Genomic DNA, 16,233 nt, shown 5'->3' on the forward strand with positions numbered 1-16,233 from the left:
CGTGGTTAGGCATAAATGGGGTAAGACTGACCCATCATATCTCTTTAACGAGCATGGTGACCTATCCTTTTTATTGTACATGTAGTTTTCGAAACAGTACTTGGCAGGGAACATTCAGGAAAAAGTTTCAATAAAATTGTTTGACAACTTTTATTTCTGAGGAATCACCTTAATTGACCAAGTGCGAGGGTTGAACTGGGAGAAAATATATCGTATGGATCAGACCTAGAACAAAAAGAAGAATCTGTTATAGTTAAAACAAGTTCTTTCATAGACGTATTGACGTAACAACCAAAACATCTTCAAGAGTGATCGTCCGAGATCATTCTATACCGGCAATGGAGCAATCTGATTGGTTGATTTTAGTTATCGGTTCTTCTTCGGAAATCTTCGGTAAGCCAAAAAGTTCGGAAAAAATGTTCGGAAAAGAAAAATCGAGAAACGCCCCGTTCTCGCAGAACTGCGTGTTATAATTATCCTCGCGAGGCCATTACAAAAACGTTTTATGGTCTGTAGACAAGAATGTCGGAAACAGTGACAAGACATGATTGGATTTTACAGGGCTCAGTGTTTTTGAGATGACCTTATCAGACATGGGGCTGATTGACACATCCCGGATCACTAACTACGTCAAGGGTTTCACACATATCAGTTTCGCACGTTTTACTTATCGCAGGGAAGAATTGTCTTCAGTACGAACAAGAACCTCGTTAAACAGTCGATTTGGGGTGAACATTATTGCTTTAGTAAGGTAGGGTACTCTCTGACAATGCGTTGAGGGGAACTTTGTGAGTTTAACAAGGTCAACAATGATGTATAAGCTTTTAGTCGCCGTTGCTGAATAGAAGATCGATGCACGCTTCATACATGCACTGTACTTTTCTGTATAAGATAAGCTTAAACAAGCTTATTATAAGCTAATTTTGTGAAACGAAGTTTCACAGAGTTGTCTTTTTATGCCGCTTCCATTAAGTTTCTCGCAATTGATCGCTGACGCTAACAACGGACGTAAGCTTACTTCACTGAACGGAATAGTACAGCACGTCATATGTTGCGAACAAAGAAGTGGGGCTATTAATCGGATTTCCGTTTCTACGGCAATTTCCTTGTCTACAATGTTTGATATCGCTTGGGATCTATTGTATATCTAAAGAGGAAAAGAGTTTTATCAATTCAGGGTTGTCGATAAGTAGTCTCATGTATTTTTATCATTTGCATTTCTTTACACATGCAAGGCCTCAGCATGCTATCAAATTATTGTTCGCGCTGCAAACACCAATACGCCAAAAGTCTTAATTGATTAGGTCTTAATAAACTTTACACGCATGTTTTCCTCCATAAACTTGTTATTTACATTTTGATCCGAGGGACCTAATTTTATGAGTTTACTTTTAAATTTGTAAGTTTTTATTGCCCCATCTATTTACTGGGGCTAAAAGAATAAGTTTCTAGAAGGTAAATACAACTGGAGTCAAGTTTCTTGCACAGAGGTGGCAGTCAGCCAAAAAGCAATCAACTCTGTGACCATCCAGATATAAATAATCGACAAGCTGTCTGAACTTACAGATCGATTAACAGTGGGAACCAAGAGTTCAGTTTCAAGACTTAATATGTTATTTATAGTTTCTATGACAAATACTTGTAATGATCATTCAATAGCCATTTTCAAAAAGAATTGAGATTGTTTTTCACTTCTTGTCACTTGAATTTGTTGGAGCGGTTTTCAACTGAGTGTCATAAAATCAGAACCTAACTAATTTCTTATCAATTAGACTACTCAGCCAATCTCAAACCGTAGTAAAACCAAAACCAAATGTTGAAAGTAATTGCCTGATTATTTTCGACACTCAACTGAAAGTCTCTCTAATTTGCATTTGCTTTGGTCTTGGACTACAAATTGATTGGCTTGCAAAACTAGTGTCAGTTTGTGACTCACATTTGCCAATTATGAGTTGCTTACACACATTTTCCTGACTTTGGACTGTGCTCTGTGCCAGCTACATGCATTTGCTCCAAGTGTTAATTGATTCACTGGATTGTCTGCATAATTTGTGATTGACAAGATGGAGTGATTAATATGGTTTTGTTTTTACGACGGTCAGTTGAAAACCACTCTATAACTTAACTAGTAAAGTTGTGCTATCAAGTTCAGTCAACTCAAGCGTGCATCATAATCCAGTGATACATGCTCTGAGACTCTTGTGTTGAGCAAATGGTGTCACAAGTCAGTTTGTGTTTTGTCTCAAGACCAACCTAGGTCGGTGGTGTAATAAAACAACAATTTCTCAAGTGAAACTAGATTCTTAGAGCCCAAACAAAGTTGTTCCCTACGTAGACGAGTTGTCCCTAAGAGAACTTTTTACAAGGCAGGTAGGGTTATCCTGGCGCTTGGGTAACCCTAGTACTCAGCTAGGGTTACCATAGCACCAGGGTAACCCTACCTGCCTTGTAAACACATCTATGAAAAAAAAACCCAGGAGTGGTAAGGTAACCTCTCACTTGGGTAACCCTAGCACTTGTCTAATGGGTGCTTACATTCTTTGTAATTTTGAACAATTTAGCCCTACACTACAGAAAAATTATTGTATCCCGTAGGCTCATTTTTATGGACAATTAATTGTACCAATTTGCTATTTCCCCTTTTGATTAGGCAAAGCTGATATTTTTGAAGTCTGATCAGAAACTGAAAGATTAATCCTGTACTAATAAGACAATAAAATAGATTAATCTTATAACTACAGCATGCTTAAAAATGTTAAATCCTAAATAATAGTGTTTCTCACAAAAGCGTGTGATATTACGTTATCCTATTAGTCTGAGTTCTGGTGCTAAACTCAACAGTCTCCATTGATCATTATGTACATAGCCCCATGCATAGAGTCTTTATTGACGGCTAGACGTGGAACAAGCCCTGCAGTTTTTGTTTTAGGTTAATTTTCTCTGCAATGCCTGCTATATCACTACAGGACTAAAGCATTAGAATAGAGTGTTTTCAGATCTGATACTATAGAGCTGCAAATGGAACATTCTAATTCCTGTTTTTTTCTGCGAAGTCTATTCAAGCAAGACAGGCCAGTCAATTGTTTTGTAAAAGATCTTATTTAGCTGTTAGAGTATTTTAACCTGACATAAGTTTTGGGTTCAGTAATATCAGTCGTTATAATGAAAGTTACCAGTAAATAGTTGCACAATGGAAGTCAGAATTTGTTTGGGTAAGGCAGACTAGACATAGCAGATGATTAAAAATGTGAGTGATAGGTACAATATGACTGGGTGATCTGTCTGGGAATTTACATTTGTGTTCAAGCCAAAGGCTCAATGGATTCATTCCTTTTTTTGAATTGTCAATGAATTTTACAAAATGTGGGACTATATGTTAAATGTTCTAAACTACAAATGATTAAGAAGACCTGAAAGTTTATAAATAATCAGAGCAATAAATGTATTTGTGTCAAATCTGTTGATGTATACACATTGCTATTTACACACAGTGTTAGGTATACACACACGGCTGTGTGCATAATAAGGGGAAGAAGTTAATACTCACGAGACATTTGGCGTACCATTCAGTAGGAATTACTGATCAGGTTTCTTTGGCTTGTCAGACATATGATACCAGACACCCTAGGACTTTTCCAAACAAGTAATTGAAATGCATTTTATTCTTTGGTTCATGAGACATTTGACATCTCATACTCTGCCTCCTCCACAGGCTTTTCTGATTTCTTTCTCAGCAGAAGGGGCAATTGGGCAGTTTTCCTCACCAGTTAATTGTTATATTTTTTATTATCATGTGGGTGACTGGGGATGAGGCAGTATCATACAGGAGACACTGATGATTATAGTTTATGGAATTCTTTCATTGGTCTACAAAGCTCTCAGTGGTGCTATGCCTGTCGATGTCAGGGATTTTCTTAGTTACATATGTTACATATCCTCAGAAGCTTTTAGTAACTCCCAATGTTAGTTAGACTGAAATGTATGGAGAAAGAGCCTTGCCATGCATGGCAGAGTTGAGACTGGAATACCATCAACAATTCCCTTATTGTATCATCAATCTGAGGTCTAATTCTAATGACAAATTGACCAGTTAAAACATTGAATAACCTTTTTTAGCCAACCTTTAATTATATCCATAATTGTTTCTATTATTTTCTAAAGGCCTATTTTTAACTTACCTTTTTTTGTTTATTCTTTTATGGCTGATTATCTTTGTTTGTTTAAGGACGGTGCCTACTTTTGTTAGTGCGCACACGTTCTGCGCATCACGCAAGGCAGTTTTAAGCGCAATGCACGCGCTGGGGTTGACATTGACGCAATCAACTACACTACCAAGTACACGACTAAAATGAAAGCAAAATTTTCCCACTGTGACCAAATCAAGTTTAATAAACCTGCACTTAAACCAGGAACACCAGAATAGCAGCATATCGCTAACTACTAACTGTTAACGTCTTCCAGCTGAAAAACTAGCTGTTATCTGTTGAAAATTATACTGAAATCCAACTGTAAACATGTACCTGCAGATGGCCTAGTGCACGCACAAAACAAGTTCAAGATACGCAAAGGTTTTACTTACTGGGGAGGTGACAGGAAAATATGTAACAGGCACCGTAAAAGCTTTCAAAAAAGATCAATAACTTTAAAAAACACGTGGCTACCCCTACATTGTATGTTTTGAAATGGAAGTGGCAAGCCTATTCAACACGTGATTAGTTTCTGGTTGTGAGCAAAAGGTATTTAGACTGTATTTTAGCTGAACCAGAGGAAGGCTGTCAGAGACCCTAAAAGCGCCGTTGCAACAATTTTGTTATTAAAAACATACCAAAAATGGTTTTTATGTTACCATTTACCATGTAGTTGGAAGATCTTTATAATTGTGTTGCTTTTCTGTCTGTAAAGGCGAATTCTAAGGAAATCTGTCAAAAAATATCCTGTCCTTTTTTCAGAAAAATGCTGATGTCAGCATTTTTGTTGAGATTTAAGGCTAATTATCTTGAAAAAATGCATGGTTACCCCTATTTTTCTTCAGGGATTCCCGTAGCCCTTGCAAAGATCTACTTTTTCTGCGTGGTCCTAACCTGGCGCAAAAACCTTTGTATTTAGTAGGCACCGTCCTTAAATTGCCTTTTTAAATTATTATTTAACTGGGCACCTTGTGGACTCTGCTGTAGAAATGCTGTTTGATTGTGGTAATGACTTTTTTATTCAACTGGTATGAGTAATTCACAACAGAGTCAAATAGTGACTGGGGCTTGCCCAAACAGGTAATAAATTGGTCTGCGAGAGGGGGGGGGGGGAATACTTGAACCATGTTTGGGTATAGGGGTGCTACCAAGGGTTTGAAATCTTCACCGTGAAAAGTACGCTAAGGTCACCTTAACCCTCTAATTTAAGACCCTGGTTAGGACAAGAGAAGAAGTCACGAAGTCTCAGGCATGATGTAACATATGTAAAGGTTGAAACCAGAAATGCAAAGGTCCTTCGCAAGATGATAGCAATTCAAAGCGAAAGATAGCTATGAAATGACAAACCAGCTAATCACCACCACTAACAAGTACTCTTAATTTGAAGCACTTTGTTATTGTTATTGTTTAGTATGTATAAATAACAGTCAAAGTTATGTTTAAGGTTAATTTTATTTGAATCATCAAACATTAACTTTACAGGAAAAGTATCCCTAAACAATATCGTGTACAGTGGGTCATGCACTCTTAGCTGTGCAACACAGTGATATCTTTCTGTCATCATGATATATCCAACACAAGGAAAGTAGAGTGGCGGGTAGACCAGTACTCTGTCTGTACGTGCTTGTTATGATGGTGATTAAGTGGAAAAATAATGTGAATTAGAGGATACTGACAACAAGTGCATACTTGATAATGATCTGATCTTGACTGATGACGTTGTGAAGACCGGTTGACATCTCTGATCTCGGACTGATCATGTAACCATACCCTGTTTAGGACAGGTTCCAACCTAGTTGAGGACAGAGGTACGTTTACAAGTAAAATTGTGTACCCTGTTCAGGACAGAGAGCCAAAAAAACCATTTTGGCCAGCAGTACATCACTGCATTGGCCGATAAGGGAGTACCCCCGTCTGTAAATTAGGGGTTCTAAGTAATCTGAATAATCAGGGGCTTTTTATAGGATGACAAGGTAAGATTGCTGATTAATGAGATGTTTTACTCTTCATTCATTTAGAGGTCAATGGAAGCCTCCACAATGGTAGTCAGACTGCTCTTTATTGGGAGCTTTCTGATGATGTGTTCTCCAGTCATCTCTCTGTCATGTATTCCATGCTCGTGGGTGCGGTGTAGTACTCCTGTAAACTGTAAGGGTGGCCTGGTAAAGTCCATTTGTGGCTGCTGTAATGTTTGTGCCAAGGTGGAAGGAGAGAGATGTGGTGGTCAGTGGCAGACGCTAGGACGCTGTGACTCTGGTCTGAAATGTGTGGTAAGGGATGGACATCTAAAGGCAGCAGAAGGCACATGTGAACCTGGTAATTTTTTTGTTTCCTTACAAATTTAAATAATATGGCAAATGATACAACTGATGAATACAGCAGTCCCGATATTTAGATGGACCTATCCATAGAATGTTATTTTAACTATAATCGAGACAAAGCCTCACAAAATTGGAAAGGACACGGTGAAGACATCGAGATTAAGAAGACACCAAAAGATTGATGTCCTATAAATAAATAAATAATAAATAAAGTGTCTTTATTGTTCAAAAGATAAAATTACATATCTTATGTTACATTAAAAATAATAATGTTAATGGGCTACAATATGTCTCTAAATAAGATAGATATTTACATGGAAACAAATACAAAAATCAAATACAAAAAGTACACTATTTACAAAGTTACATTGTATTTAAAAACTATCCTATTAAAGAATGTATTCTTGAAACGGTCCGAGTGAATGGCGGGCATTGCAGAAGACTTATTCCTTAAGTTGTGTCTTGTAATCTTAGTCTCAGGGAAATTAGCTCTAAGTGGGTGGTTTGGGATATTACAAACCTTCCTACAAATTCTATAATCTTGCACTTTAAGTAATTCACCTATCTCTAATTTCTTGGATATATAACTGCGTTTAAAGCATCGATCTAAAAACTGCTGGGCTATAGTTAGCTCTGATTCGAGGCACCATACATAGATAAAGCGTAAGTAATATTAGGTAAAACTATGGAAGAGAATAAATGGTCTACATCTGCTTGGCTACATCCTTGTTTTCGGAGGCATCTGATGACATACAAGCATTTATTTGCTTTACATAACTTTTCTTTAAGATGAGTGCTGAATTTGCAGTTCGGCTGAAATGTGAGACCTAGAATGGTTACTGTACTAGTCTGTAGTATGCCTAAAATACTATTGTATACTTCAGCAGTGTGTCGTTTTTTATACATAATAAGCTCTTTACATTTTGTAGAATTCGAATTCATTCTATTTTGGCCCGCCCACCATACAAACTGATTTATTAAGTCTGCAGCGTGATCTATATCATCATATACCGGAGCAATAATCGTACAGTCATCAGCATATTTAAAACCAAGTGCCTCGTTCCCTAATTTAACCTCCAGATCGTTAAGAAATATATTGAACAAATAAGGTCCTGAAACACTACCCTGGGTTGTGCCTTTGTTTACTGATTTCCAATTACAAACGGAACTGCCGAAAATAACTCTTTGTTTTCTATCTCGCAAAAATCCTAACCACCAGTTTATAATATACGGGTTAAGCAGTAGACTCTTAAGTTTCTCAGCAAGGAGTTTATGGCTCACAGAGTCAAAGGCCTTACTAAAATCCATCGCGAACAACCGCACTGCCTTACATTTGGGATCATCAAGAAACTTGCAGATCTTATTCTGGATAAGCAATAGAGCATCCGTACAGCCCCTCATGGAGCCAAGAGGACTTGATGATGATGATGATGATGATCAAAACATTGGGTAGAATTAGGTGATTCATGTGGCTAAATATCATTTAGGCAAGGTTAAACTCGAGCTAATGCAACTAGCTAGTGTGCCCATCCAGCTAATATCATTTAGGCAAGTTAAATATGAGCTTATGCAGCCAGCGGTTTCCGCGTTTGGGAGTACGTGACCTGTGGGGCGGCCTTCAGGGGTTTTGCAGGGGTTTATGGTTCATTGCATAATAGTGTTGTAGTGTATTCTGCTGATTGTTGCGGATCAGTTGCACTGCTTTGCTCGCGAATCATTGCGGATTCTTGCCTCTTCGTTGCCTTTGTTCTCTTTCAAGAGCTGTTGTCTATCATTGTTTATACAATAATGACGGCCAGGTCAACCCGTAACAGTCAAGCGGCGGCCTTCGATGCCATTGTTTCTGTTGCTGAGACGACTCGACCACGTCCCAATGATGCAAATCTCCCTCCATCAACTTCACAGACGCCGGTCGTTCCTTCGACGTCTCAAGCTCAGCCTGCTGATCAGCCTTCTCCCGCTTTCTTGGCATCGGTTATCAATGCGGTCAAGCAAGCCCTCGCGGCCGAGCAAGCTTCAAATTTGCCATTGACGCCTCCAGTTTCTTCATCCACGAGTGTGCCGGAGGCGGCCATGCCTGGGGGCGTTCCTCCATCGTCTCTATCTTCTGGCCAGCTAGATGCTCAAGTCTCAGCCCTGGCAGCCTCTGGCGTTGGCTTTCCGCCAGTTTCGGCGGTCGCTGCGAGCGCTACGGCGCAAGGTAGGCCCAATTTTGTTGTGCCTTCTTTTGTTTCTACGTTTGCCTCGCCAATACCCGCACTCGCAACTTCTTCGTCCAATTCCGCTATTGGGACCGCGTCGCTCGCTCTCGGCGGTGTTTCTTCGCCGGCCCAGTCGCCTATACTGCATCAGGCTTTCGTGGTTGGCCCTGGGTTTTCGCCCATTCCAGCGAAGCTCGTAAGCCAGATTGTGGCTGGGAAGTTTGTAGAGCTGAACGAGCTGCTTTCGGTTAACATAGTTTCAACTGAGTCCGAGCCTCAGTTGCTGCTCGACGGTCGGTTGGTGCTAACTTCGACACCTAAAAAACCTAAACGGCGCATTGAGGATATATCGAGTTGGCTGGAGGCTTTCTCAGTGTACAGCCTCATTTTGTCGTCCCACTTCCCTCAGCGGTGGAGGGATTTGCTGCAATACCAGCTTTTGATTCTCCGCACATATCGCCAGTTCGCCGGTCGGGTTTGGTTGGCGTATGATCGGGCCTTCCGCGAACACGCTGCCGCAACGAACTTGACGGACTGGTCGGCCATAAATGTCCAGTTGTTTAATTTCCACGCGGCTGGGGCCTCTGTCCGTCCTGGCCGTGAATTGTCAGATGAATCCACGGAGCCACATGGAGCTACGTCTTCCCACATTATTTGCAAATCGTGGAACCGAGGCCGTTGTGTTGCTCCTTCGTCATCATGCCGTTTTGCACACAAATGCTCCAGCTGCTTTGGTCCGCACCGCGTTGGAGCTTGCCCTGGCGAGCCACCAAGCCAGTCCCGAGCTTCTCCCAAACGGCAAGCTGACTCTTCTCCTTCTCGCTCGAGCAGCAAGTCCAGGCGCTAAGCGATTGAAGTAGCAGACTTTAATAGTTGTCATTAGGCCCTCCCATACTGTTTTGACTTTGCTGTTAGGGTGGAGGACTTCTAGCTGCAGGTTTAGGTGCGAATAGACACTATCAGATTGGTTGTTTGTCATTTGCCGCGTTATGTTTGTTATTTCCCACCACTCTATGTTGTTGTTCGTTCGTTTTAGGAGGGCATATTTACCACTTGTATTTTTTTTTTTTTTTTGACCTTTTGTGCTTGAATTAAATCTAGTCGCTTCAGTTTTATTTTCGTGGCATTTGTTGTTTACCAGGTTGTGCATCAATTAGGGGGTTTGGGTTGGGGTTAGATATTATGGGGCCAGGTATTGACTCCTGTTCTATTTGTGTTCCTTCCCTAGTTCCTCTCCCCCCAGTTTCAGCAGTCACTCCTCTGCAGGCGGAGCAGTTTGCCTGGGAGTTGCGGCTCCATCCCCATCAACAGCAGGTTCATTTTGTATTGGATGGAATCCGTCACGGGTTCAAATTGGGCTTCTGCCCGGCCCAAAAGCTTAAGGCGGCTAAGAAAAACAAACCATCTGCGCACCAGCATCAGTCTGTCATTGACGACTATTTAGCCAATGAGGTGTCGTTGGGAAGGGTGGCTGGCCCGTTTGATTCCCCCCCCTTCCCCAACCTCCAAGTCAGTAGCTTTGGTGTTATTCCAAAGAAGGGCCAACCAGGAAAGTGGCGCCTCATTGTGGACTTGTCTTCCCCAGGGGGGGCTAGTGTCAATGATGGGATCAACCCAGATGAGTTTACCCTCCACTACATAACTGTGGATCAAATTATTCGCCTAGTGTCTCGACTGGGAAAGGGGGCCCTCATGGCTAAGTTTGATGTCGAGGCTGCTTACCGCAATGTTCCTGTTCATCCATCTGACCGTTATTTGCTGGGGATGAAGTGGCGTAATCAATACTATGTGGATCTGGCTCTCCCCTTTGGCCTTCGATCAGCTCCTTTCATCTTCAATGCGATAGCAGACATGGTTGAGTGGATCCTCGTGCATTCTTACCAGATTCCAGACCTGCTGCACTACCTTGACGACTTCATCACTGCTGGCCCTCCTGAGTCATCTCAGTGTGCGCACAACTTGAGTATTGCAGTGTCAGTATGCAGACGTTTGGGCTTGCCACTTCACCCCGGCAAGTGTGTGGGCCCCTCAACTGTGCTCGTGGTCCTAGGTATTGAGCTGGATTCCGTTAATCAAATCGCTCGTCTCCCCGCCGAGAAATTGTCCGCTTTGCGAGATCTCATTACTTCTTGGCTTTCTCGAAAATGGTGCAATAGGCAGGAGTTAGAATCTCTCATTGGCCATCTGCATCATGCGGCAAAAGTGGTCTGGCCTGGGAGAACCTTCTTGCGTCGCATGATCGACCTGTTATGCTGCTTTCGCAAAAGGGATCACCCGGTTCGCCTTAACAGGGAATTTCACTTGGACCTCCTGTGGTGGCACCAATTCTTGTCAGATTGGCACGGTGTTAGCTTTTGGCTGTTCCCAGGTTTATTGCCAGAGGCAGACGTCGAGGTGGCTTCTGATGCAGCTGGATCAATTGGTTATGGAGCATACTTCAAGGGCCTTTGGTTTGCTGGTTCCTGGGCTCGTTCTCAACAACAGCAGTCCATCGCTTATAAGGAGCTCTTTCCAGTTGTCATCGCTGCTCATGTTTGGGGACACATGTGGTGCAAGAAGCATGTCCTTTTCCGTTCAGACAACGATGCTGTCGTCCATGTTTTGAATTCCAGGACTTCTAAAGTACCGTGTTTGATGCGATTACTGCGCAGCCTGCTTCTGGCAGCCGCTCATCATAGTTTTTCCTTTTCTGCCCAACATGTACCTGGGGTTAACAATCAGATAGCTGATGCTTTGTCTCGCTTTCGTTGGCAGGACTTCAGGCAGTTGGTCCCGGATGCACAGCTTCACCCTACATGGATCCCGCCGGAGCTTCTGGCGGACTTGACTTCTCTGCCCTAGAGCAACAGTGCTTTTCCTTTCTGTCTCAAGGGCTCGCCCCCTCGACACGCCGTTCATATACTTCAGCACAATCAAAGTTCATTGCCTTTTGCCGTCAGCTTGGCAAGTTACATCCTTCTGGGTCCCCGTGCCCAGCAGACGAATGGACACTTTGCCTCTTTGTCACGTTTCTTGCGAGAACTATTCAGCACTCATCTATCAAGGTGTATCTGTCTGGGGTTAGAGCCCTTCATATTGAACAAGGGTTCCCTGACCCACTTATGAATTGCCTTCGTCTTCAACGGGTTGTACGTGGAATCAAGCGCTGTCAAGGCTCTCCTTCTTCTTCACGACTTCCCATTACTGATGACCTGATGTTGGTTATTTGGCGGTCTCTTGACCTTTGCCTCCCGGACCATTGCATGTTCTGGGCAGCTTGTTCATTGGGATATTTTGGCTTCCTTCGCGCGTCCGAGTTCACTGTTCCCAACCTGTCTAGCTTCTCGTCATCTCTGCACTTGGGTGTTCAGGATGTTGCGGTGGATTCACCTTCAGCCCCATCATGCATGCGCATTAAGATTAAAGGTTCCAAGACTGATCCGTTTCGGAAGGGCTGTCTCATTCACATCGGCGTTGGTAGGCATCCATTGTGTGCAGTGCATGCTCTTATGACTTACCTTGCGCTCAGGGGTGATGCTCCAGGCCCCCTGTTTTTGTTCCAGAGTGGTCAGCCCCTCTCACGTTCTGTGTTGACGGATTGGCTTCGGCAGATCATGGTCTCCGCCAGGATTCCTGGTAACTTCTCGAGCCATAGCTTTCGTATAGGGGCTGCTACTGTCGCTGCTCGCAATGGAGTACCAGATCATTTGATTCAGTCCATGGGCCGCTGGTCAAGCAATGCCTATCAGCTCTACATTAGGACCCCGTCGGATGCCTTAGCTGCCCTCTCTAAAAAATTGGCTTGAGGAAAGCATTTGCGCTACCTGGAACGCCCTTTGGAGCTTATCTCTGGTTGCTGTAGCATGATGTTCCTGGGTCTTTCTTTTGGACTTGCAGTCCACCGTGGCTAGCTTCCTAGGTATGTGTTTATTTTGCATTTGCCCTTTATACCAGCTGAGTGGTGCTTGGGGGTAGGTTTGGGGGGATCGGAGGTACCATGTCACCCTGTCCCTGGGTCCCTCCTTTCTCCAAGCACCAGGAGAAGGGTTTCATCTGGGTGGTTCCTGCTTTCCAGGGTTGCCATGGATACCTCCTAGCGGCTTATGGCTTTGGCACCCCGCTAACCTTTAAGGCACCAGTTCCCAAGCTCATCTATTTGCGATGAGTTTAAATGTGGCTAAATATCATTTAGGCAAGGTTAAACTCGAGCTAATGCAACTAGCTAGTGTGCCCATCCAGCTAATATCATTTAGGCAAGTTAAATATGAGCTTATGCAGCCAGCGGTTTCCGCGTTTGGGAGTACGTGACCTGTGGGGCGGCCTTCAGGGGTTTTGCAGGGGTTTATGGTTCATTGCATAATAGTGTTGTAGTGTATTCTGCTGATTGTTGCGGATCAGTTGCACTGCTTTGCTCGCGAATCATTGCGGATTCTTGCACCCTCTCCTCCCTCCCGTTTTGTTCTTGGTCAGGGTAAGTATTCTCCAGGTAAGTAGATTCCACTGAATTTCTTTCAGTGTGACGGTGCCGGTTAGCGGACGCTCATTGGGTGGTTCCTGCTTTCCAGGGTTGCCATGGATACCTCCTAGCGGCTTATGGCTTTGGCACCCCGCTAACCTTTAAGGCACCAGTTCCCAAGCTCATCTATTTGCGATGAGTTTAACAGAAAATATCCATACCCGGCCATGGGTGGCTTTTATGTATTTTAATTTCCCTTGAAAATTCCAAAATGCTCTTTCCTCACCCACTGCCATCTAAATTCTGAAATCATTAACCCCACCTCCTTTCAAGATTTGTTTTGTACTTCAATCCCCTTGAATTCCTCGTTTGACCCAGTGACTTCCAAGAAAGAAATTTTACACTTTTACATCTTCCCAGAAGTTTTTGCTAATAATTAACAGTCTAACAGCTGTCTAAGCAGGGCTTGAAATTGTGACCAATACGATCCCATGCATTTGTGACTAAATGTTGGGGAACCAAAACTTCCTCCTTGTAACGTTGTCCAAAGAAACAGCTCCAATGATAAAGGGCACAGAAGTTCCAGATAAACACAACACTATTTATTGAAGTCTTTATTGAGCGTACAACAAAGATGCGAGCAACATACAGGGCCTTAGTGACAAACCCGTGCCCAGGGCCTGGCGCTAATCATGCATAAATTAACATTGTTACATCTCCCCTTGACAACAACAAAAAAAAAAAAAAAGAAAAGAAGATAATAATAACAATAACAGAACAAATGAAAATAAAGTAAACAAAACAACATGCGGTAACATAACATGAAATGAGATAACAGGGTTCATAAAGTCTGAATCAAGCAAAGTTATAATGTCAACTGGCATAATCATTGAGATATGCTGGTCTGCAGAGGCCTCTCCCACTGGAACTGCATTTCATTGGACTAGCGGCTCGCACCACATCGTCTTGGGAAGTTGGTCCTGGCGATGGCTTGACCACTGCTTGAGGCACATCAGGTTCTGGTGGAAACTGTCTAGCCTGAAGTGGTTCAGGTTCAGGGTTGTCTGTGTCTGCGTCGGAAAGGGGTGGTCTTGGAGTCTCTGCTGACAGGCAAAGATGTCGATGATTCCTCTGATATACCCTTCCATCCTCTGCAGTTACTTGGTACGAGCGCACACCTGCTGGCCCCTCTACTGTTGCTTGGGTCCACTTTTGACCCTTCTTAGTGCCGGTAGGTTGAGTGCGAACTACGCATCTCCTTTTTCCAGTGGTTGGAGTGTTTTGGAGCCATTGTTGTAGTAGAAAGACTGTCTGTCTTTTCTAGCTTGCAGGAGCTGAGCTGTTTTACCTGCGTCGGCATCAGCCTGGTTTAGGAGACTGCCAGCTGTGGGTAGGAGGGTCTTTGTTCGATGACCAAAGAGTCTCTGTGCTGGGGACGTGCCCAATCCCTCAGTAGGGGGGTTGCGGAAATCAAGCAATCCCAAGTAGGGATCAGTTTTAGCTTCTAGAGCTTTCAGCATGATAAGTTTGGCAGTTTTCACGCAGTTCTCTGCCTTACCATTAGACTGCGAGTAAGCAGGTGAGCTAGTGATATGATCAAATTCGTACAGCTCTGAAAACTTCATAAATTCCTGAGAGCTAAATTGAGGACCATTGTCACTCCTAAGTGTGTGTGGGATCCCATGTCTTGCCATCTGACACTTCAGCTTTTCGATCACTTCTCTGGAAGTTTGTGAACTTAGCATGTCAACTTCAAAGAAGTTGGAGTAATAGTCCGTGGTCACGAGATATTCTTTGCCTTGGAACTCGAACAGGTTGGCTGTGATGAACTGCCATGGTCTGGCTGGTACTGGATGTTGGATCATTGGTTCTTTCTGCTGTTTGTGCTGATATGTATTACAGACAGGACACTTAGATATGTATTCTTCAATCTCTGTGTACATTCCTGGCCAGTAGAAGGCTTCACGAGCTCGTCTCTGACATGCTTGAATTCCCAGGTGACTCGAGTGCAGTTTCCTCTTGAGCTCATCCCTCATTTCAAGCGGTATGACGACACGGTTTCCTTTAAAGTGCCTATGAAGAAAAAATAATTGCTGCTTATTTGAAAGGCTTTTCAAAGTAAAGAAGAATGGTGTTTCCCTTTCTGGAATATCTTTTTTTGTTCTAGAGATATTTACGTTTTTGCATTATGCAAATGAGGAAAGTGATGACGTCATAGGTGGTTCCACTTGAACGGTAAAACACTGAATCAAGAATATCTCTAGAAATATTGGAGCGGTGTTCTTCAAACTTGGCACCACAAATGTGCATCACAAAAGAAACAGAATGACACCTTCTGTGTTGCTGCCATGGCAACACTTTTGGCTCCAGTCTCTTTCTGTGAAAAACCAAATATGCCAATTTACAACCCTTCGAAAAAAGACAGAGAGTCTTACTTGGAACACACATGATTCCGACATTGTCTTAACTCTCCCCATTAGATTGTTGGGAGTGGATGATCCTTGTTTAAGATAAAATCTGGTAAGGTTAGTTTTAATTAAAACAGGACCAGCAGCGCAACTGTTGTCATGGCGACGGCACGACAGGTGTCATTTTGTTTCTTTTGTGATGTACATTTCTGGTGCCAAGTTTAAAGAACACTGCTTTAGTATTTCTAGAGATATTCTTGATTGAGTGTTGAACTGTTTTAGTGGAACCACCTATGATATCATCACTTAGAGTACAAAAACGTGAATATCTCTAAAACGAAAAAAGATATTCCAAAAAAGAAAACGCCATTCTTCTTTACTTTGAAAAGCCTTTCAAATCAGCAGCAATTATTTTTTACTTCATAGGCACTTTAAAGATAACTCCATTCTGCAAAGTGAGCTCTTCTTTGAATGGGAAGTAGTCTTGGAGTTCTGGGGTAAATGAGGCTTGCTTTCTGGCGAACCTTGCTTGATCACATTGGCGAGGGCCTTGAGAACGAGATCTGCGTGGGTGCATTCTTGAATCCTACGCAGTGTGTCCTCTCTCACTGGCAGATGGTGAAGCATTTTGATCTCTTCTACTTCTTTTTCTGTCGGAGACCTGGTGTCTGAGACTGCGAG

At 42.8% G+C, this 16,233-nt stretch overlaps 1 protein-coding gene and 1 pseudogene across 4 annotated transcripts in view; both read left to right on the forward strand.

Moving 5' to 3' along the window:
- The first annotated feature begins 419 nt into the window (after positions 1–419).
- LOC145491920 (cysteine-rich motor neuron 1 protein-like) overlaps positions 420–16,233 on the forward strand; it is a 77,888-nt gene continuing 62,074 nt past the window's right edge. The window contains exons 1-2 of one of the 3 annotated variants that reach the window (XM_081471218.1): positions 420–751; positions 6,206–6,503. In XM_081471218.1, the coding sequence (XP_081327344.1) occupies positions 6,212–6,503 (292 nt within the window). In that variant the 5' untranslated portion in view covers positions 420–751; positions 6,206–6,211. The remainder of the gene's footprint in view (positions 752–6,205; positions 6,504–16,233) is intronic. The other 2 variants (XM_081471221.1, XM_081471219.1) reach the window with 2 other exon arrangements.
- On the forward strand, positions 7,982–13,348 carry LOC145491927 (uncharacterized; annotated as a pseudogene). Its single transcript, XR_014049897.1, has 3 exons — positions 7,982–8,708; positions 9,938–11,260; positions 11,464–13,348. The product of XR_014049897.1 is annotated as an uncharacterized LOC145491927 (transcript).

The sequence above is a fragment of the Orbicella franksi genome, chromosome 7, assembly GCF_964199315.1.
Source record: "Orbicella franksi chromosome 7, jaOrbFran1.1, whole genome shotgun sequence".
Taxonomy (NCBI): Eukaryota; Metazoa; Cnidaria; class Anthozoa; order Scleractinia; family Merulinidae; genus Orbicella; species Orbicella franksi.